Below are 23,903 nucleotides of genomic sequence, written 5' to 3' on the forward strand. Positions count from 1 at the left end.
GAGAGAGAAAAAAAAAAAAAAAAGAGAGAGAGAGAGAGAGAGAGAGAGATGCTTCATCCCGGTTTTTAGAAAGAGAAACTGAGAAGAAGTGCGTGTTTTGTTGAATGAAGTACGTGTTTTGTTGTGTCTGATGGAACGAGGTCGTCCAGCTCTTTAAAATCTGGGTGGGAATTGAATAAGGATTGGGTCGGATTGGGTCGGAAGAGATTTCATGTCTACAAGGATAATAGGATCCAAAGAGCTAAAGGACAAAAAAAAATTACGGGAAAACAGGACTTAATCCTTTTTTAGATTTTATTTTGGACCTTATCCAAATAGACCCCTAGATTAAGTTAGACTGAATTTTATCATTAATCGAACTAAATCAAATTAGTCCCAACTCCCAACTTAATTAGTCGGCTGCTGCCTACATAAAACTTGTTGTCAAAGGACAGAGGCTCACAACTCACCCCAAGACAAGTTGAGAGCCTGAAATTCGAAATAACAAAAATAGGGAGATAAAATGATATCTTCTTCCTTTCGAAATCCTTTCTCCAAACACCTTACCAGCTTTCTCTTCCGCCCTCCTCTCTTCTCTCGTTTCTCAACTTTTCATCCATTAAAATTCCAAACAATCACAGAAAACAAAACCCTCCTTAAAATCCTCACTGGGTATGGGATTTCAACTTCCTCTTGGAATAATTTTTCCACCTCTCCCGCCACAGACAAATGGAACATTGATGCTTTAACTTCTCCTTACTTATCCGTCCGTCTTCGCTGCTCAAAAGACATTGCTGTAAGCTTCTTCTCTTCAATTCTTTGTTAAATTCTTTTCTTCAATAGCTTAATACCAGTTTGATTGTTTTTGAATTTTGTATCTTTTTGTGACTTAGAACTCAAAAATCAAATACCCATTATAGGAAATTCAGCATTGATAGTGTTAGGTTAATCCCACATTGGTTGTGGAAGGGGCAGGGGGTGTGTTAATAAGTGTGGGAAGAGCCTTACTGCTTTTGAGGTAAGAGAGGCCCAAGACCACCCAACAGATAGCCGGGATATGTCCTGGGCATAGTCACATTTACCTTAGGAAAGTAACCTGAAGATCAAACTTTGTGTTGGTCTTGCTCAACTTAGCAAAATATGTTTTTTTTAGCATAGTTTAAGGGGTATGACACTGTGTCTCGAACCAACCTCAAGAGTGGAAACTAGACTTAGCAAAATATGTCTTTTTAGCATAGTTTAAGGGGTATGCGAATGACACTGTGTCTCGAACTGTAACACCCCAAGCCTTAGCAGTTGCCGATATTGTCCCCGCTTTAACCACCTCACACAGGTACGGGGTTTTGTCCTTGGCGAAGGCACCACAAGCCTACCCAAAAGGCCTCGGTACTTACTAAGCTTGAGCTTACACATATAGCCCAGTCTCTGGACACTCTTGTGAGCAATGTGGGACTATTACAATCCCCCACCCTCAGCGAAGAGCCGTCCTCGGCTCTGATACCACTTTGTAACACCCCAAGCCTTAGCAGTTGCCGATATTGTCCCCGCTTTAACCACCTCACACAGGTACGGGGTTTTGTCCTTGGCGAAGGCACCACAAGCCTACCCAAAAGGCCTCGGTACTTACTAAGCTTGAGCTTACACATATAGCCCAGTCTCTGGACACTCTTGTGAGCAATGTGGGACTATTACAATCTTTGTAACGCCCCAAATCTAGATTTCCACGTCGGCCGCCATGAAAACCTAAACTCAAAGCATTTCTCCGCATAACAGTAAACATAGTCGATATATCCATCAAAAGAGACAAATAATATCAAATGTGAAGCTCATAAGAATCAATAAATCATCTAAAAGAAATCCATTAAACTGTCTTAACTCAAATAATGGTTCTGAATCATCGACACGTAGGTCGGACAATAACGAATGAAACAAATAACTATCTAGAAAGTGAAACTCCAAATAACTACCTAATCTCGAAAGCGAAAACTAAGAAAGAAGCTCTGAGCTGACGAACTGGGATCAAGCTGGTGGCGCTCCCCGATCTCTATCACCTGAAAAATAGTAGGCTGGGTCAGAACCCAGCTAGTAGATTTCTAATTACCTAAGGTCTAAATAGACCAATTCAACACAAAACCAAGTATCGAACAACATAACAAGAATAACAGTCCATTGTGTTACGCCTTTCGTACCAACACAATTGAAGTCAACCTATTACACGGTTGAAGAGATTCATACAATACAACTTCCCTTTTGGAGGGGCATAACCAATTTTGAGGTCCACGAGATAGCGTCACTTACCATTCGTGTTTGCATCGACTTAAACCCCTCAATAAACAAAGGATACCACCCAAGGAGGGGATCCGTGCAACACGAGCACAGTGCAACACGAGCACTTTACATATGAGCAGGAGGCGAGCCAACCTCTAGTTGGTAATTACTTCTCAAACTAGAAGTATGTGGTCCACAAGAATGATCTTGTGTTTGCATCGACTTAGACCTCTTCATACACTATGGATACCTCCCAAAAAGGGGACCCGTGCAACACGAGCACATATGAGCAGGAAGCGAGCCAACCACCGATTACTTATGGATTACAATCGTCAATCCATATTTGAACTCAAATCCCTGGTCCACTGGGTTGTCCAATATCACATTGACAAACCCGTGTTTGCAATCGATCCACATGTCGAGCCAACCAGTCTAGGTTCATTCCATTAACGGAACTCAAGATCATGGTCCACCAAGTTATCTAATATCATATAAATAACTAGTGTTTGCAATCGACTCACATGTCGAGCCAACCAGTCTTGGTTCCGACTAGCCTATGCTTTCTAGGTTAACAACCTAAAGCAATATATCACACACAACTATTGGTAGCACTCATGCTCCAATATCACACAAATAATCTCATACAATCAATTATCAATAACAATAACATAAACACGAATAATCATTAGTGTCTAGGCTGCTGCCCGGATGTATTTTCTACTATGTTTATATAATCCTAATAGTCTAGGTTGCTGTCCGGGTATATACATACCCCATTAATATAACTATAATCGTCTAGGGTTACTATATTGTTGTTGTAAATAGTTTCTAATCATAATGGATATCTATTGTATTACTAATTGGTTCTAAGTTGATGATAACCTAGTAAACAACAATGGTTCAAAGCTATTATAGTCCTACTATCCAAAACTAGGTTAAAAATTAAAGAGGGCTATGTAAACCCTAGGGAAGAAGAAACCTACTTGATAATGGAGCACAAAGAAGAAGAAATTAAACCCTTTAGCAAATCCCTTCCAAGCTCCTCCTTTTCCTTCTTCACTTTCTCTCTCTAGAACCTCACTTTCTCACTCTAGAATCCCTTCTTCAACTTGCTCTTACGGTGGGAGAAAAAGAAATAGGGAGGGTTAGGGTTACTATTAATTAAAAAGGGCAAGGGCAAAATAGGAAATCTGGGTATATGTTATTTGAACCCAATGTAATTTTTTTCTAATGGCACCCTAAAAGAAATCAGGGTACTACAATCTCCCCTCCTAGCAGGAAATTTCGTCCTCGAAATTGAACGTACCTATCTGGAGAAAGAGATGAGGATAACGAAGTTGCATATCGTCTTCACGCTCCCACGTAACTTCCTTGTCATCGTGGTGATGCCACTGAACCTTGACCATGGGAATCGTCTTTCGCCGAAGAACATGCTCCCTACGGTCAATGATCTGAACTGGTTCCTCTTCATATGACACATTTGGTTGGAGCTCCAAATCATGGTAATCTATCACTGAATGTTGATCTCCATCTCTCACATGTTTTCGAAGCATCGAAATATGAAAGACATTGTGGACCCCTGTGAAGCTTGCAGGCAAGTCAAGACGATAGGCTACTTTTCCCACCTTCTCAACTATTCTGAAAGGTCCAATATATCTAGGAGCCAACTTTCCTTTCTTACCAAATCGCAAAACACCTTTCATAGGTGACACCTTCAACAAAACCTCATCTCCAACAATAAACTCCAAATCCCTTCGTCGGTTGTCGGCATAACTTTTTTGACGACTTTGAGCTGCTTGGAGCCTACTTCGAATTAAAGCAATTTTCTCAAAAGTGTCCCGAATCACCTCTGGTCCTTCTAGTTTAGCGTCACCTGCCTCTGTCCAACACAATGGTGACCGACAAGGTCTCCCATATAATGCCTCAAAAGGTGCCATGCCAATACTAGATTGGTAACTATTATTATATGCGAATTCTACCAAAGGCAAATGATCTTGCCAACTCCCTCCAAGATCTAGTATTGAGCATCTCAACATATCTTCAAGTACTCTGTTAACTCGCTCTGTCTGCCCATCAGTCTGAGGGTGAAAAGCTGTACTGAAATGTAAAGATGTCCCCATAGAAGTTTGGAAACTCTTCCAAAACCGTGAAGTAAAGGACGAGTCTCTGTCTGAAACAATAGACACCGGAACTCCGTGTAACCTGACAATCTCCTTAATGTAAAACTGTGTCAGTCGGTCCCCACTATCTGTCGTCTTCACTGGTAGGAAGTGAGCCGACTTAGTCAACCTGTCAACTATCACCCAAATAGCGTCAAAGCATCTACTAGATCGCGGTAAACCCGTGATGAAGTCCATTGATATATTCTCCCATTTCCACTCCGGAATGGGCAACGGTTCCAAGAGTCCGGATGGATGTCGATTTTCCGCTTTCACCATCTGACACACATTACACTTCCTCACATACTCCGCAACATCTTTCTTCATCCCTGACCACCAGTACTGCCTCTTCAAGTCTTTGTACATCTTGTTACCCCCGGGGTGAACTGTGTACTTACTTCGGTGTGCTTCATCTAATATATCCCGTCTCAAGACCGGATCTGCCGGTACATATAATCTCCCTCGAAATCTCAATACGCCGTCCTGCCCGGTACTGAACTCAGTCTCAGTCTCTTGCATTAACGAAACCTGTTTCTGGCACCACTCATCATCAATTTGGGCATCCACAATACGATTCAACAAAGATGGTCTAACAACCATACTACCCAGAAATAACGAGTCAATTCCTGACCCAACCACGTCAATGTCGTATGTTGCTACATCCTCCAACATCTTCCACTGGTTCATCATCAATGTTGCCACGATACCCCTCGGTTGTCGGCTTAGTGCATCGGCTACCACATTTGCCTTACCCGGGTGGTATTGCAACGTGAAGTTATAATCCTTCATCAACTCCAACCACCTGCGCTGACGCATGTTCAACTCCTTTTGTGAGAAGAGATACTTGAGGCTCTTATGATCGGTAAAGAGATCGAACTTCTCACCATACAGATAGTGCCTCCAAATCTTCAAAGCAAACACTATAGCTGCCAACTCCAAGTCATGAGTTGGATAGTTTTGCTCATGTGGCCTCAACTGCCTAGAAGCATAAGCAACCACTTTATCTTTTTGCATCAATACACACCCTAAACCCTGAATAGAAGCATCTGTATAAATCACAAATCTGGTGCCACTCTTTGGAATGACCAACACCGGTGCCGTAGTCAATTTCGTTTTAAGTTCTTTGAAAGCCTCATCACACTTCGTATCCCATGAGAATGTCACTCCCTTCTTTGTAAGATTCGTCAAAGGTCCTGCAATACTTGAGAACCCCTTGATGAACCGTCGATAATACCCAGCCAATCCCAGAAAACTGCGAATCTCAGTAACCGAGGTAGGCTGCTTCCAATTAAGCACAGCTTCAACCTTAGAAGGGTCAACCAATACTCCGTCCTTCGAAATAACATGGCCTAGGAATTTTACTTCCTCTTGCCAAAAATCACATTTCTCGAACTTTGCATATAACTGATGTTCCATCAGTCTCTCTAACACTAATCTCAAGTGATCTTCATGATCCTCCTTAGTCTTGGAGTAGATAAGAATGTCATCAATAAAGACAATGACAAATTTATCCAAGAAGTCCCTGAATACCCGATTCATGAGGTCCATAAACACTGCAGGAGCGTTAGTCAAACCGAAAGACATAACAAGAAACTCATACGAACCATAACGTGTCACCAATGCCGTCTTAGGAATGTCCTCCTCTCGGACTCGTAACTGATGGTACCCTGACCTCAAGTCAATCTTAGAGAACCACTTAGTCCCTCTCAGTTGATCAAACAGATCATCAATCCTTGGTAAAGGATATTTATTCTTCACAGTAACCTTGTTGAGCTCTCTATAATCGATACACAACCTCATTGACCCATCTTTCTTTTTAACAAAAAGAACAGGTGCACCCCAAGGAGAACTACTCTGACGTATGAACCCCTGATCTAGTAATTTCTGAATCTGGTCCTTAAGCTCTCGCAGTTCTATCGGAGCCATTCGATAAGGAGTTCGGGCTATAGGTTTAGTACCCGGTTCCAACTGAATGCAGAAGTCAACCTCTCTGCGTGGTGGCAACCCTGGTACATCTCTGAACACATCGTGGTACTCACTAACCACATCAATACTATCAAGCCCCTCACTCATTACCGGATGCTCTTCTAGCTCTACGTGACTCAGGTGAACCTCTCTCATCTGACAAGTCAACGCTGACACTGTAAACACTTCTTCCCCTGGAAGAGAAAATGTGACTGTCTTGGCATAACAGTCCAGAAGTGCATGGTATGAGGCAAGCCAATCCATGCCTAAAATCACATCATACCGCACCAACTCAAGCACAAAAAGGTCTGCAGCGAAGTCTCGCTCACCCAATCTAATGATACACCCCTTACAGATGTGGTCTATCACAATCAAACCACCCCAAGCAGAAGACACCGAAAAAGATCTCCCACATCTATCTAACTCTATGGGTAACTTACGAACAAAAGAAACAGAGATAAATGTGCCCATGGCACCAGGATCAAATAAAATTTTACCCATTCTAGTATGAATAAGGAATGTACCTTCCACCACATCAGTAGGTGCGCGGTCATCTCTAGGAAGGATGGCATTCAACTGTGGTTGTTGCCCACGCCCTTGTGGTCTGCCCTGCGGGTTACGCTCATGATGACGCCCCTGATTTCCTGTCTGAGCTCTAGTCCTCCTCGGACAATCAAAAGACCTATGTCCTACTTCCTGACAATTAAAACAAACTCCTCTAAATGGTCTCTGTTCCACACCATCAACATTAGCCACCGGCGGTTGCCTACCTGTAGTCACCACTGTCATATCCCTGTTGCCTCCCTCGATCCGAGGCCTCTTACCATCCCGTTGACCATTATAGTTGTTGCGCTGATTCCAACCAACCTTCCCATAACTGCTACTATTCCCCTTTTGTTCACTCTTGCTTTGCACTTTGATTCCTCTCTGCTTCTTTGCCTCCTGTATCCGAGTATCGTGAACCTTAGCACAAGAAACCACCTTCTGATAGGTGTCGAAACTAGGTTGCCCTGCAATGTACCTAGCAATGTTGTCACGCAACCCATTTACAAACCTCTCGATCTTTTCCTCCTCTGTGGGAATCAGTTGAGTAGCGAAGAGGGAGAGTCTGTGAAACTCATTCTCATATTCCAAAACTGATTGATTCTCCCCTTGCTTCAATTCCTGAAATTCCCTCTTAAGTGTTTGTTGTGCCGAGAAAGGAATAAAGTTTTCCATGAAGACCTTCTTAAATTCTTCCCAAGTGAACCTCAACGGATCCACTAGCCTAGACTGAGTGTCCCACCAAGTAGCTGCATTCTTCTTCAACTGGAACACTGCCATCCGCTGCTTATATTCCTCAGAGCAATCAAACGCCACAAACATCCTCTCTATCTCCTTACACCATTCATATGCCTCTACCGGTCCTCCAGTCCCATCAAATGTTGGCGGTTTCATTTTCATAAACTCATGGTAGTACTTCAACCAGGTCATCTCAGTCGGTGGCCTCAGATTCACAACAGGACCTCCCGTCTCTAATGTCGGATTCTGCGTCCGAGCTTGTTCCCTTGTTTGAGCCTCTGCTGCGATGTTAATCAAATTTTGCAATGCGGCTGCATCAATTGTCACTGTCTCTCCTCCGTTCAGATTAGGATTTGTAGTCTCATGACCCCCTGACTGTCCATGTGTACCCTCTGGTGCTGTAGAACCCCTTTCCTCAGGTAGGACACCTCGACCTCGACCTCTACCACCCCCTCGAGTGCGAGCACTGCGACGACCTCTGCCACGACCAGTAGCCCCTTCGCTAACCATAACTCTATTCAAATCCAAAAGAGAAACCAAGTCAGAACTTAGACAGTCATGGAATAAATTGAAAGAGCCTACAAAAAAATTAGGAGATAGGAAATCTACCTCTTTTCGCCTTAGATGACTTTAAGACCACAACCATGGCTTGTTCTCTCACTAGAGAAATCTATTTCCATCACTTTTCTTCTTTATTCCTCCTTCCTTCACTAAGGAGCGGCTGCACCCTCTTTCTTTTCTATAGGGTTTCCTCAAAAGTGAAGAGAAATAGGGTTTTTAAACCCACTAGTATTTCATCTAAACAAAACTGACCTAGACTTTTATTATTTCCACCCAATTTGGTATGTCAAGAAAATAGGGGTGTTACAATCTTCCACCCTAAAAAGAGGATTTCGTCCTCGAAATCAAACATACCACAATCACAAACAATATGCAATCAAGTGTAGCAAATGCTAGGACATAAATGTTATACAAGCACAAGAAATACAACTCAACTGAAGTCAACCTGTTACACGGTTGAAAAGATTCATACAATACAACTTCCCTTTTGGAGGGGCATAACCAATTTTGGGGTCCACGAGATAGCGTCACTTACCATTCGTGTTTGCATCGTCTTAAACCTCTCAATAGACAAAGGATACCACCCAAAAAGGGGATCCGTGCAACACGAGCACAGTGCAACACGAGCACTTTACATATGAGCAGGAGGCGAGCCAACCTCTAGTTGGTAATTACTTCTCAAACTAGAAGTATGTGGTCCACAAGAATGATCTTGTGTTTGCATCGACTTAGACCTCTTCATAAACTATGGATACCTGCCAAAAAGGGGATCCGTGCAACACGAGCACATATGAGCAGGAAGCGAGCCAACCACCGATTACTTATGGATTACAATCGTCAATCCATATTTGAACTCAAACCCCTGGTCCACTAGGTTGTCCAATATCACATTGACAAACCCGTGTTTGCAATCGACCCACATGTCGAGCCAACCAGTCTTAGTTCAATTCATTACTTCTCAAACTAGAAGTATGTGGTCCACAAGAATGAACTTGTGTTTGCATCGATTATCCTGTCGAGCCAACCACCGATCACTTATGGATTATAATCGTCAATCCATATTAGAACTCAAGCCCTTGGTCCACTGGGTTGTCCAATATCAAATTGACAAGCCCGTGTTTGCAATCGACCCACATGTCGAGCCAACCATTCTCAGTTAACATTTTCTCATCGAAACAAATTTTTAAGTTGATTCATAATCAACTGATACACTATCACACAACACACATTCAAACAACCCAAAATCCCATAAAAGTAGGGATTTTCAGTACCCTCATGTATATCATAAATATATGTATTGCTACAATCACAATCACATAACTTAGGTTTGACATCACGGTCAAATAAGACATTTACTCGCACGCATCACAAACAAAAAGTACATCACATCAATAGCCATTATTCTTCCCATGGAAAATTTGCAATCACAATTTAGATTTCGAAAACACAAAGACAACTTCTTTCAAGTTTTCACAACAAAGCAATTCCAAAAGCACATTCTAGATTCAACCAGTTGTGCAAGACACTAATTAAAGTGTTCATAACAATGACGTGTCTAACGACGACAATCAAACCCACAATACAACCCTAGGACCACTAAACCTAGAGCTCTGATACCACTTTGTAGCGCCCCAAATCCCAAATCTCAAGCTACCGCCTTGAAATCGAAGATTGGAGACCTTCAAACTGGATCCACGAGCAACACCTACCATGAGTGCACAATAATTACCTGAAAAACAAAATAGCTGGGTTAAAACCCAACTGCAGTAGATTTCCTCAAACCTAAGTCTCGGGTAGGCAAGCTCAATCCCCAATCAAGGAAGCATTGCATTCATATTCATTATTGGCATTATCTGAAATTTAACGGTGAATACTAACATAATATATCAGATTTATCCAATCCCTCTCGAAATTAATAATTTATGTCCTTTGATTAACTATTAGGTTTTTCGGTTCTCGTATTATTTTAATCTAATACTAACCCTGATAATACAACGATCTTTCCTTTTTTTTTCAGCAGATAGAAAATATCATGCCTTTAACTAAGGTAAACCTTTATGGCCACAAACTTGACATATACGTCGACAAACACATTATGTCGAAAGACACAATCATCAAACTCTCGTTCAGGTATCTCAGACCAATACACAACAAACATTGACTCTTATCAAGAATTACAAACAAGCTCACCATACAATTCAAGTCAACAACACATGACAAGTCAGAAGCGATGATGCTCATAGTAGATCCTCACGTGCATCGCAATCTCAAACAAGCAAATAAAAATAATAATTAACAAACATAGACTCACCACTAGAAGGTATCTACCTAGGAGATACATTGCCTAAAGAACAGAAACCATGTGAATTATCTCAATAAATTCGTCCATCGGAGACTGTTCTGACACCTTGTACGAAAACAATTGTAACTCTTCACTCGGAACTCGGATTAACAAACCGTTTGAACTACTAAAAAGTAGACGAACATACCTCTACAACCATATAAGAATCACACTTAGATTCATTATATATCTACACCAGATTCAATTTTAATATAAACCGACGTGCAGTAGACACTGTTCTGACACCTTGTACGAAAACTATCGTAACTCTTCACTCGGAACCCGTATTAACAAACCGTTTGAACTACTAGAAAGTAGACAAAGAGACCTTTCCAACCATATAAAAATCACACATAGATTCGTTATATATCTACACCAGATTCAATTTTAATGTAAACCGACGTGCAGTAGACACTGTTCTGACACCTTGTACGAAAACTATCGTAACTCTTCACTCGGAACTCGGATTAACGAACCGTTTGAACTACTAGAAATTAGACAAACAGACCTTTCCAAACATATAAGAATCACACCGAGATTCTTCAGATATCATCACCAGATGTAAGTTGAATTTAGACCGAAATACTGTCCTGTCTATATGTTTTATAAAATTCTAGATAAAACTAATCTGTAAGCCATTTAATCGTTATTTCATGTGATTAACAATACTATACCTATCATGGAATAAATTGAAAGAGCCTACAAAAAAATTAGGAGATAGGAAATCTACCTCTTTTCGCCTTAGATGACTTTAAGACCACAACCATGGCTTGTTCTCTCACTAGAGAAATCTATTTCAATCACTTTTCTTCTTTATTCCTCCTTCCTTCACTAAGGAGCGGCTGCACCCTCTTTCTTTTCTATAGGGTTTCCTCAAAAGTGAAGAGAAATAGGGTTTTTAAACCCACTAGTATTTCATCTAAACAAAACTGACCTAGACTTTTATTATTTCCACCCAATTTGGTATGTCAAGAAAATAGGGGTGTTACACGAACCGACCTAAAGGGTGGAAACCAGACTTAGCAAAATATGTCTTTTTAGCATAGTTTAAGTGGTATGACACTGTGTCTCGAACCACCTAAAGGGTGGAAACCAAACTTACAAAATATGTCACTTCTAGTTCTTTTTAGGCGAGATCCATGTTCAATATCTTTTTTAGGCTTGGGCTCTATGTGCAATCTGCAAATTCGAAAACTTGGCCTTGGGAATTTTGACCAATTACCCAAAACTTCATTTAGGATTATTTGCCATTGTTTGTTATGAAAAAACGAATAATACTACTTTTAATTCTAATCTAATGGTACTTGACTTTTAAGTTCCAAATACTCATAATTTAGAATTCAGTTTAGGTTTTGTTTTCCGTAATATCTTACAAAAGATGGAACTATACTCAATTGTGATGGTCAATCTTTGGATGAAAAGTAAGATTCGGACCTTGGTCTTTTTAGTTGAGAGACACACTTTTTAGCACTCAACCAAAGTGAGCTTCACTAAAAGCTCTAAACATGATGATCTATCTCCTTGTTCTTATTTCTTTCCCCTGTACTTCTACCCATCTTGTACATCGAGTAGTCCTTCATTTTCTTTTTGTTATGTAAAAATCATATACACGGGTTGAGCTTAATTCAGTGCTTCTTATCAGGACATGCTTTCTGAAGCTCTTTTGTGTTTTGGAGCAAGTTCTGCAAGCATAGATGAACCAGAAGATTGTGATAGTATTGATGAGGTAAAAACTTGTTTTCATAATAGTATTTATGCTTAACCATATTTAGGGTTCCTCAATTTCTATTGTTTTGGTTAAATTCCTGGGGTTCTTCTCCAAGTAACTGATTAGAACACAATCAGAAATGGTAGAACTACTGATAGCAATGGGTTAATGCCATATTCAACTAGATCATAAAGCTTTAAAATGTTTCTGGTTCATAAAGGTAGATTTGAGTGTGGGTCGCTTTGTGTTCATAATGAACATGATCTTATTGCAGATCGTCATCAATTCTATATTCGCAGAACATGAGACTGTCGATGCATCTATTTCACGTGCTGCTGATTCCATTGGGTTAAAGGAGATGCCTACTTATGAAATCATAACAGATGAACAATGCGACTGGATAACAAAATCACAGGTAAATAGTCCTCTTTGTAGTTCTAATAAATTTCATGATTGTACTGAATCGTAGAAATGAGACTGAAATAAATAAGACCAAATATTAAAGTGGTTCGATCAGAGGAAAACAACGTACAGCCACATCAAAAAGTTATTATGGGGTTGATTGGTTAAATGAATATATGCAACTCAATGAGCAATCATATAGAACTCATCATATATTTGCCATCAATGTATACACAAGATTTCTTTTAAAACTTACGATATTTTTAAATCTTTGATATATTGGAGACTTGAGCTTTTTCCTCTGTTTCAGGAATCGTTTCATCCGGTGGAAGTTTCTCCGCATCTTTGGATTGTTCCCGAATGGATAACACCTCCAGTATGACTAACTCAAGTTATCTTTGCAAGGTTCCATTGAACAATTTGTGTGTCTATGTTTGTAAATTTATCACTCTAACAGTTAAATTATTTACTTTCCAAAAATAGAGACTTCCTTTCTGGTTCGTGTCTTCAGAAGCTACCTTATGTTTTTATTGAGAATTATTAATCTTAATTTCGCATATGTTAATTATTTGCAGGACATAGAAGCAACAAATATAATTCTTGGTCCAGGTTTTGCATTTGGAACGGGAGATCACCCAACAACTAAATTGTGTTTACTGCTGCTGCATAAATTAATAAAGGGAGGAGAATCAGTTTTCGACTACGGCACGGGTTCTGGAATTCTTGGAATTGCAGCAGTAAAGGTATGAAATCTACCGTGTACCGAGAATAGTTCCACATAGACACAAGTTAGCTTGTGAGCTATGTGAATTGGAAACCCACAACTTGACATGTTATCTTGTTTCTTGAAACATAATGACCTCACAAGAAAAACCATTTAAAATGCAGTTAGGAGCCGTGTTTTCCGTAGGAATTGATATTGATCCAGAAGCAATTACATCTGCTCGTAAAAATGTTTCTCTGAACAACTTACCGCCCGAAAAAATGGAAGTATATTTGGTTACCGACAAAATAATAGATGTAAGAAGGGATGAAGATATTGAACATCAAGAAACGAACTATAAGAGGATCATTCCAGAAAGAAAAAAATATGACATTGTCATAGCTAATATACTTTTGAATCCTCTAATGGAGTTGGTAGATGATATTGTTTCTTATGCCAAGCCTGGAGCAGTTGTTGCTGTGACTGGTATCCTATCTGAACAGGTATCTTTTTTTGTGAAATTAATTTTTCATTTTGGAAGATTCATTGCATCATAGATCAAGGTTTTACATCGTAGAGCATTGTCACATCAATGCTAGAATACGCACATAAGCGGCCTTGTAAACTAACTTTAAAGGCCATAAGAACTAGCTCTCAAAGCCCATGATTACTCTTTACTTTATTTATGCCTACAATTTACACGAAATAATATTGGAGGAAGCCACACTTCCCAAAATATAGATTGCATGACTTGGAGAGACGACTTATTAAGCTATAACCCACTGTGTTTTTGTGAAATTAGATGATGTTATCTGAGACTATATTGTTCACTAAAGAATGAAGCATTATTCATTCTGCTATTGGGCCTAACTCGCCTGCTACTTGCCCTTTACTAGGTTGTCTTAAACTTGTCTTATTGCCGCTTTATCTTAGTGCTTTACTTGTCGATGTTCATTTTGATCCTTATCATGCTAATTTCGAACATCGAAAGATTCTCCACCACTGGATAATGATCCAATTTTTTTGGGGTTCTCTATTCCAGCTTCCACAGATTGAAGAGCGATATTCGTACTACCTTGAAGATTTATCTGTTTCAAGAATGGACAATTGGGCTTGTCTCAGTGGCAGAAAGAAAAGAAATCCTTAACATTTGTTTGTGCAAGTTTTTTGTCAACAAAAAATTGGTGCCGTTTTATGAACTTGATGCAATCTTTTTGTTGGACATGTATTTAATGCGACGACAGATGTTATCTGACTATGTCAAGGTGTATTGAAACTTGACCAATCTTACTGTTGACTTGTACAAGTAATTTTAGCTAACTAAGACACATACAGGGACGATAAAAATACATAATATGAGCATAAGCTTGGTGTTGGTGGTTGTTTTCTCCTTTGGCTAACTCAAGATGAATTCAAACTATTAGTTTGTCCAATATCTGCTTCTAACTCAGTCTTAATGGGTGACTCTGATTTGAATCTATTGAGGCACACAGAATAAATCTGAAATTAAGAGTACATTATCTAAAATAACCTGATATTCAAACAAATCAGATTCAGAAGAGTCGGAATCAGACTATTAAAAGAAAAACAAATAAAAAGTGCAACAGAGATCCTCATAAAAACATGAAACACTTTGGTTCATGATCTCATTAGGAACAAAATACACAAAATTAAGAAAAAAGGGATAGAAAAAGATAAGTAGCTACTTCACCACCAGGAATTTAGGATTAATGAAAGCTCTCACAACAGCAATCAGTACACCTGTAGAGACAGAAAAGAAACCACAAAAACTGAAACCCTATTTTCAAACAAGTCAGTCTACTTTAACCAAATCTTACTCTGATAAGAAACTTGTGATTTTTTTTCCCTGGATCCTTCTCATATTCTGGGAGGAATCAAAATTTCGATTTTCTCAAACTAGTCATGGACCAGGCTTTCCCAAATGTAAGCTGTAAAAAAGACCTAAATACATTATGTTTATGCACCCTAAACAAATTTTAACTTGATCTTGGAGTTCAGATATTATGGTGATTATTCTGCCGTTTATCATTCAATTCAACAAACCCAGTTCCTACCGATTAGCACAAACTTTATCGTCGAAGTTTCCTCCTTGCCAGAGCTGGGGCTTTTTGGGGAATGTAGACCTTGTAACTCACCTGCAAAAGTTAGAAAATCATACAAGTCTTTAGTCTTTTGTCACACAAATGATTTGATTTCTCACACTTCAATACTAATAGCTCAGTAAACAGAGCTATCAAATTGGAGAAGCAAAAGAATAACTTACCTGTACCATTTCACCTCCTCGCATTACTGACATTGTCTTCTGTTCAAACTCTGAGCTCCCTTTAGCTACACCTTGTTGTTCATTTGCTTGTTCTCTATCCACAAGAGGAGCAGAGGGAGAAGCCTCAGTACAGGATTTGGGTTCTTTACTAACTGCTGCAACATGGGAATTTGAACACCCATCTGCAGTTTTGGGAACCTCGATGAAATTCTTTTCCACAACACTTTTGGGCTCAGTTCTACTTACAACAAGAGATTTTTGTGTTCGGTTAACAGGGAGAGAGTCAGAAGTATTTTCCAAGGAATTATTAGTAATAGTACGATCAACTTCACTGTTCTCTTCGACGGCATTTTCAGCATTAAGAACTATACAAGTATTGTCTAAGGATTTATTGGTAATAATAACATCTTTACTGTCACCTTTACCTGTATCCATCTCAAGTGATGAAGAATTTCCAACACAATGAACTATGCCACTAAGATCCGTCTTCTGCATGGATTTATGCTGATGTTGATTCATATTGAGTTCTAGAATATTATCTTTAGAAGAAGCATGCTTCTCTTTCTCCATCACGGACATGCAAGAAAGTTTCGTATCAGCTTCCTTTTCCGCGGTATTAGCCTTTGCAGCAGATGGTTGCTCAATTCCATTCTCTCCCTTACTCGACATGGCACCAGGAGCTTTCACTTTCATGTTCATTTCTCCACCACGAAACTTTTTAAGATTTTCTAAAGCTTTTTGTCTTAAAATTGACTCCAAATCATTACCCACAAAACTGTCATTTTCGGTAGAAACCTCGAGCTTCTCCGGAGTTTTTTGTTTCGAGAACGACTCAGTACCATTTCCTTCTGCAATATTGGTTCTGGTGGAAGCTTCAAACTTCTCTAATGCCTTCTGTCTTAGAATTGATTCCAAATCATTATCTTTTGAACTATCAATAGCTCTGGAAGCCTCATTCTTCGTATGATCCGGATTGTTGATCTTCGTGAATTCCATGGTCCTACTGTCATGAATGAAAGCTTCTTCAACTTTCAAATCATCTATCTTTCTCTTCTTCTCCACATGGACATGGTGAGAAAAATCATTCTTTCTACCACCCTCATGACTGTCGTTACTTCTACAAGGGTAATCATCGTCATCTTGGATAACATCAACTCTGCTCTTTTCCTCATCATAGTCTCTGTCTTCTGCTTCATAAAACTCTTTTGCAATAACTGATCGCATAAATCTTGACTGGTTCTCCCTTGAATTTCTCTCCTCGCTGGAAAAACCATCTTCGTTACTTCTGTTACTCAATGAGGAACAACTCCTGGATCTATTCCTGTAATTCTGTCTCCCATAACTAGTCTTACCTGAACTTCTCTTACCTTTCTTCACCCTTCCTTCAGACTTGCCCTTTGATCTTTCAAGCTCCATCTCCTCGGAACTGCTACTCTCGCTGATTCGACAAGTTGAGCAACTCCTCGAATCACTACTCGCATATTCAAGACTCTTGCCCCTTCGTGATCGATCATCTTTTCGCTTTCTCTTATCGACTTTCTTCCTTGAAAGAGAAACATGTTTCCTATTTGAACCCTTCTTTTTTGAATCCTTGCTACGATCCCTTCGTCTTGACTCTTTTTTCCTCCTCCGATGTGGAGAATCACAGCTATCATCAGAACTCGATGAGATTCTTCGAACCCTCTTTTTACTCGTCTTTTCATTCGTTCTAGTACGAGACCTAGCCCTTCTGCTTCTATAGTTATCTTCGGAATCAGAAGATGAAATGGATACAGAGTCCATAGACTTCGAATCGTCATCTGAATACGAAACAGAAGCATCACGGCGACGAAGTAGCTTCTTAGATGTATTCCTTCTCTTACTTCTACTCTTCCTCTTAACCTAAATAATCAAAACGGTTATACATAGACACAGATTGATGAAGATAAACATAGAGATATCTTGATACAGATACAAACCCACGATTCAGAATTATTCATATTGTTCAATAACCAAATCTCCAAGCAGAAATTCCAAATAAAATATTAAAAGCAAACTGTTTTGATTATAGGTTAAAAGATTAAACCCTTAATTAGTCGAGATAACAACACAAAGCTGATTAATAGAAGATTGAATGATTGATGAGAGAGAGAGTACCTCAGACGAAACCCTTTTGGATTTCTTTTTGTGAGAAGAAGGTTTTCTCTTGGAGGACGAACTAACAGCAGCCATCTCTTTGAGAATTTGTGAACCTGCAAAAACAGAACAAAATCCAAACGAAAACTAGACAAAATTGTTAAAGATTGGGGTAAAGAGAAATTTTGTACTGAATCAAAATCTATTAGTAATTTTTAACCAGAAAGAATCAGAGCGTTCGGAAACCAGAAATGGGAAACTTGTAACTTTCTCTTTCCTCTCTCTCAAGATTTCTCTCTCTAGAAGAATGAGATCGGGAACGGAGGGTTTACTCTTCAACACGATTACGGACGAAAATAGTTATATGGGCACTTTCGTTTTTACCGCGGGGGAACTTCGTATAAGGGCACACATCCAAAACTGAGGTTGCAGTAGGGCGCTGACAGAGTCGTCTTGTACAACTCTAAGCACACATTTAGTCCACCCTAATATTAATATAGGATTTTAAGCCAAAATAATAATTATAATGGATATTTAGTCTAAATTGACCCATCTCTATAGAAAAACATCATTTTTATTTAATCATAATACCCATTATAACCTTTTATATAGGAAAAAATCTACTTTTGAAAACCAATCCTCAAAATTCTCTTTCTATTTTTTTTCAAATTTTTTGGATTGATTTCAAACTTACTATCTGTTTCACAGTATACACGTTATTTAGTATCAATTACGTATGTTTCTACAACAAAACACATTTAGTATAGTTAATGTATGTCTAGATGTCAAAGTTACAGGGTTTTTCTGTTTATTGATTCTTGTTTTGTTTCATAAATAACGTGTTATTTATAGTTAAAGTTTCATACTTTATTTCATTTTTTTATATGTGTCATACGTGTCACATAATGTATCAACAATGTTTCTTCCAAAAGGGAAAAGGACTAAAATCCTATTTTTTGGGAAGATTGGACCTTAATCCATTTTTCAATTTTATTTTGGGCCTAAAACCTGTGGACCCAATAAAATTTTTTTTTCATCACCACCAAAACCGACTACCAAATCAATCATGTTGATACCGGATTGTCGTAACTTAACAAAAAAATCACTCATGTTGATACCCGGATTGTCGTGATTAGGGGTGGGAAAATGGCCCTCGGGTCCACCCGTGTCCAAGGTATACAGCGTCGGTGTCCGATACCTATTGTTGATGTCGATTTTTGGCAATCTGGTATCAGTCAGAATAAAGAGACTTGATACTGGATCACGTCTTTGACTGAATGGTTCTGCTCCGTTGATTCCATCCTCGATCAATCATGTTCCAGCTCCTGAACTGGAAATTTGGGAGTGGGTGGGGGGGGCAGGGGAATCTGCAAGGAGCTCGGAAACCTCTCTGACACTCAAGACAGTCAGATTGCCCGTACAGACGATAGATTGAGTATTGCGTGAACCTTTTGTGACCATACCTTCTTCGAGGTGATTTGATGCCCTTTTATTGATTGCTTTGGACCAACTGTCGATAGATGGTGATGATGAGGCGATTGAGATCCACGATGTTGTATTGGAACTCCTATTTCGTAGTTAAAGGATTTAGGGTTTCCCTTTGGAGTTATCTCGTATCTTTGATATTTAAGATTTCTTCTGTTTTAGGATCTTTGGTAGATATCTTTCCAAGTTGGTAGATTTTCTAGGGGCAAATACTTAAGATCTTCACCAACTGAGATCTTTGATCAGATTCGAGATTAAATCGTTGAGCGTTTAACACGCTTCTACCTTCCATGTTTTGGGCTTAAGGTATCGACCTTGCTTACGTGGACTTCCCTAACTTTCTCGCAAATCCTAGGGCAGTCCTAGTCCGTAGTTGAGTCAGGGCAGGGCTTGGGCGCCTAGGACAATCGTGTCAGCCCCCCATGTTTGGGCTCGAGTTTAGCAGACCTCCTCCGGGTTCGACCTCCCTTGCTGACTGATGCGGGTTCGGTCTATTCATGGCTCATTGACCTCAGTCAACTGATGACCACTTTTTGTATCATCAACTATTGCGGGCACACCTGACCCGCAGACGGGTAACTTATAAGCAGGAAACGGTCAGAGGGCCTTAATCGCGTAATCTCTCTGTTTAACTCGAGTTCCCAGTGCCCAATCGATAGTACCCGATAGACTTGCTCGAATGATACCTAGTGGGATTTACTGACCCGCCCGACCGATACCATTACCTTATATACGTGAGCCTTCGTTTTAGGGTGTGAATTAATAGTCTACATAAAAGGGGTTCCAAAATCTTCTCCTAACCATTGGATTATAAAATCCTAGAGTTTCTTAATGCCTCTTCTAGAGGTTTATTGACTGTTATTGATACATCATTAACACCGTCTCTCTTAATCACGTTCCTTTCCCTTCTTTCGTCTTCAAGGACATTCTACTCTGCATTAACTTATCTTTATTGCTCTCGTCTCAGCAAATTCTCTTTACTCTTCCAGATGTTTATTTCATCTGTAACTTACTTTGAGTATCAATCTCAACTTGTGAGCCTGTAATTTCATCTTCTTACAGACGAAAAAGAACGTAACGATAACAAAAAGTGTTGGGTTATGGTGTCTCCTAGTGTTGTTAGCGGAATCTCAGGCATCTAATGTCTAACACTAGTATCCCCGGGATCTCATGCATAAACTAATATTAAACTAAGAAGTTAGAGATTACCTTATTCGCTATTTTTTCCTCGAACATTTCCAATCGCTTTTGAGAATACCAAGAGCTCCAATTGTAGCTTCTCTACTTGGGACACCGAGAAATCACCTTGATCTCCCACATTGTTGTTAGCTAGAACTCCAATGGTGGTTAGATTGAAGAACACTTCTTTTTTTTTACTAGATTGATAGTTGGGAATTATCTTTCTTTCTTTCTCTACTTGATATTGTAAAGCAAGGAAGCTTCTTGAGAATTTTCCACCATTTATTCAAGTCTTAAGAGACATTACATAGAACCCTAAGTTAGAGTAAAACTCTAATTAGGTTTCCTCAAAAACTCTTTTGAATAAGATTTAGGAAATAGTCAAAAATAGAAACATGTTTCTACTTTCCCATTCCCTCTTTCTTGGGCGACCAGAGTAAGCCCTAAAAGGGCAGAGCTGGCGGCCCTATTAGGGTAGTCGGCCAAGCATGGCCGACCCCTCTAATGGGCCCAAAATCTCTCTTAAGTCCCCCGACCCAAAATCCCTTTATCCGGGCAGTTTGTACTATCTTTGCCTAAACTTCTTTTAGGCTTTTGGACATATTTATGGGTCTAACCCATGTATATACGTCTCACCCCTCTAGTCATATCTTAGGAATCAAGTTGACACTCTTTGGTGTAACCCGATGTAGGATCCGGACGAAGTTAGCCACGAATGGCTTCGTGATTCGACTATCGTACGTAGTTGGTTTATAGCTAAACACTACGATCCCTAAATCATTCGGCCTTGATGATCTTCTTCATCAATTGTCTTATCCGACAAATTGTTCTCTTTACATCTCTGGCCAAAGGACATCTCCTTCAAAAAGATCATAGGTGAAGGTTGTTTCTTCATCTTCTGATCATCGACTTGTCAAGTTCCTCTGCATATGAACCATTTAGTGATGAATATGTATAGTGTTGGAACTGTGCGAATTTTTTTATGTAGGATTTATAATTTTATATAGGGTGTAATATCTTGTAATCAACAGGGCCGTGCCTGACAATTTAGGGGCCCAGTGCCAAACTTAATTGAGACCATGTAGATAGATGTGAGGTAAAAAATCATTACAGTGGATGCAATAACATAAATTTAGAATAATTTATTTGTAAATTATTTTATTGAATTATTAATAAATCCAAACTCAATGAATGATGATTGGTCTATGCGAGATACAAAAAATATTGCAAGATAGAAATTTGCGTGAAAGAGATGAGATTTCCAGAGAGTGAAGAGACGTGATTCTAGGAGGCCTTAGTGCATTTAATACTATGCAAATACTACACTAAATTACATGACTATCAAAATTATAGGTAAATTAAACCAATAAGATTAAGTGAAGTAGATATGTTACATTTAACACTATGGAAGGTAGGCTCTTAATCTAAGAAAAAAAGGAGAAAAAAAAAGAGAAAAAAAAAACCCCTATGGGGTTCGAACCCAAGACCATCCATGTTCCTCCAACTCAACCATTGAGCTATTCCAACTTTTTTGTTCAATAATCGCGAGCTTAGCAATAGTAATTAACTAGGCAGAAACTAAGACGTTACAGCCTTTCAAAAACAGTAGGCCCTTTATGGTGGGGGGCCTGTGCGGGCGCACGGCCCGCACCCCCCACCACACGGCCCTGGTAATCAATGACTATTTTAACCTTATCTAATAGAGTTTAATTGTTTAAGTATTTTGAAATTAATTTATCATTTATTATTTTGTTATTAAGTTGGTGCATCCCAGAGCCCTATACACCCGATACTCAGGAGGACCGAGTGGTCAGTTAGTCAAAAGCGGGTAATAGTTACAAAACATTAGTACCCAATTGAGATTGTCCCAGGAAGTTAAGTCCCATTGACAACTTAACTGAATCGATTCCTAGCCCTACTCCGACAACAAAATTTCTGCTCACCATCTCCCTTAGAAGGCGAAGGAGAAAGAATGATGTTGATACCGGATTGTCGTGATAATATTGTAATATTGTCCTTAAAATTTTCTTCTTAATTAGAGATTTTGGGCTTCATATGGACCAATTAATAGAGGGAAGATCCCTTGGTGCAACTCGAAGGTTCTCTATGTAATACTGGGTGTACTTGGAGCATTTCCTATGTAACACTTCAACTATTAAAGACACAAGTAGGGTGTACTTAGACTTCCAAATTTTGGAGACACATATCTCTACAAAGGTTAGAAAATGAACTTGGGTGATCTTGTCAAGTAATATCTATCATAACAAACCAACTCTGTCGGTTATGGGAGAGATAAGTCTGGGCGTCCGCCTGTTCGATTTTTGTTGGGAATTTGATAAAGATCACATTCAACGGACTGGGAGGATGTCTTAACAAACTCTTTTAAATCTTTTGAGTTTTATGGCAATAGTTTTAAAGGATAATTTAGTCTTTTATTTTTCACATTTTTACTTGAGAGAAAGACGGGAGGTAGTTTAAACTCAATTTCACTTTTTGAATAACCACCTCTACACGATTTTCTCAAAATATTTATAAGAATCTCTCACACGATCTCCTTATCACTTATATTATGTTTCTTCTTTGCAAGAAAAAAAATTAATCATCGTCGTCCTCATCTTATTCCTTTTGTAAATCTATTATCTATTATATAAAACAGAAGGGAAAACGATGACTGGGACAAACATCCTTTTTTAATAAAGGATATTGTCTAGAAGCCCTTCTCAAAATTTAAAATATAGTCCTTCGTAGAAATAAAGTTACCTATTTAAAAAACAACAATAGTTTCCTTCTTAGAAATAAAATAACTAACTTAAGAAAAAAAAGAAACAAAATAAATTTCAAGGGTTAAAAAAAGAAATTAAAATCTCTCTCTTTTAATAAAATAATAATTATTAGAAACAAAAAGAATATAATAACTAATAAAATTCTCTCTCTCTCTCTCAGTAAAATGATAACTAATAAATTTCATAACATTTGATTGATAAATTCTCTCTCTCTCTCTCTCTCTCAATAAAATGATAACTAATAAATTTCGTAACATTTGATTGATACAAGTGTCCGGGCCCTAGGGCACGGGATATACCCTAGTCAGATATAAATGTGATCCACCGGTGTTAGCCATGAAGAATCTGCTGCACAAACCTAGTACTAAAAAAATGATGTCTTATCCTTCCTAATGGGTATAGGTAGGTGACATTGAATATAGTCTATGCATACGTAGTTTGGAGGTACCCCCAATTTTAACATTTACAATGATAAAGAAGGCTTCCAAAAAATCTTATGCCTTTGTAGAGAGAAAGAAGTGTGAAAGGCGGCAGGAAAGACCAAAGCTGGACTAGTTTAAAGAGAAAGATATGATGAAAATGTCACTCTCTTAAAAAATTCTAATAGTCGAGTATTAAAAATTTCATATACAAGTTTATTCAAAAAAAAAAACTGGCAGATTTTAAAGCATGAACTTTAACAACTATCCT

At 38.9% G+C, this 23,903-nt stretch overlaps 2 protein-coding genes and 1 long non-coding RNA gene across 3 annotated transcripts; 1 reads left to right on the forward strand and 2 right to left on the reverse strand.

Annotated features, from left to right (window-relative positions):
• Window positions 1-317: 317 nt before the first annotated feature.
• LOC147556931 (ribosomal protein L11 methyltransferase-like protein) lies at window positions 318-14,652 on the forward strand. The gene is made up of 7 exons (XM_086657940.1): window positions 318-775; window positions 12,197-12,280; window positions 12,537-12,677; window positions 12,975-13,040; window positions 13,240-13,407; window positions 13,553-13,870; window positions 14,410-14,652. The coding sequence occupies exons 1-7, from the start codon at window positions 503-505 to the stop codon at window positions 14,512-14,514; spliced, it is 1,155 nt and encodes a 384-aa protein (XP_086514066.1). The 5' UTR covers window positions 318-502; the 3' UTR covers window positions 14,515-14,652.
• Window positions 1,821-3,369, reverse strand: LOC147556932 (uncharacterized). The gene is made up of 2 exons (XR_015233658.1): window positions 3,231-3,369; window positions 1,821-2,030 (listed from the first exon to the last, which is right to left on the reverse strand). It is a non-coding gene; the product is annotated as an uncharacterized LOC147556932 (long non-coding RNA).
• Window positions 14,653-14,962: 310 nt separating the features above from the next.
• Window positions 14,963-18,045, reverse strand: LOC147556933 (transcriptional regulator ATRX-like protein). Its single transcript, XM_086657939.1, has 3 exons — window positions 17,788-18,045; window positions 15,652-17,532; window positions 14,963-15,523 (listed from the first exon to the last, which is right to left on the reverse strand). The coding sequence occupies exons 1-3, from the start codon at window positions 17,860-17,862 to the stop codon at window positions 15,458-15,460; spliced, it is 2,022 nt and encodes a 673-aa protein (XP_086514065.1). The 5' UTR covers window positions 17,863-18,045; the 3' UTR covers window positions 14,963-15,457.
• Window positions 18,046-23,903: the final 5,858 nt, after the last annotated feature.

Source organism: Eschscholzia californica, unplaced genomic scaffold (genome assembly GCF_041429995.1).
Source record: "Eschscholzia californica isolate CP2 unplaced genomic scaffold, dmEscCali1.0.p SCAF_2, whole genome shotgun sequence".
NCBI classification, from domain to species: domain Eukaryota; kingdom Viridiplantae; phylum Streptophyta; class Magnoliopsida; order Ranunculales; family Papaveraceae; genus Eschscholzia; species Eschscholzia californica.

Bases quoted from the DNA above. Each gene is read 5' to 3' on its own strand.
- LOC147556931 (XM_086657940.1), top strand. From the start codon at position 503: ATGATATCTTCTTCCTTTCGAAATCCTTTCTCCAAACACCTTACCAGC. The intron at 12,678-12,974 runs GTAAATAGTCCT...CCTCTGTTTCAG, and splicing joins ACTGGATAACAAAATCACAG to GAATCGTTTCATCCGGTGGA. The intron at 13,408-13,552 runs GTATGAAATCTA...TTTAAAATGCAG, and splicing joins TTGGAATTGCAGCAGTAAAG to TTAGGAGCCGTGTTTTCCGT.
- LOC147556933 (XM_086657939.1), bottom strand. From the start codon at position 17,862: ATGGCTGCTGTTAGTTCGTCCTCCAAGAGAAAACCTTCTTCTCACAAA. The intron at 17,533-17,787 runs GTACTCTCTCTC...TTGATTATTTAG, and splicing joins CCAAAAGGGTTTCGTCTGAG to GTTAAGAGGAAGAGTAGAAG. The intron at 15,524-15,651 runs GTAAGTTATTCT...TAACTTTTGCAG, and splicing joins GAGGAGGTGAAATGGTACAG to GTGAGTTACAAGGTCTACAT.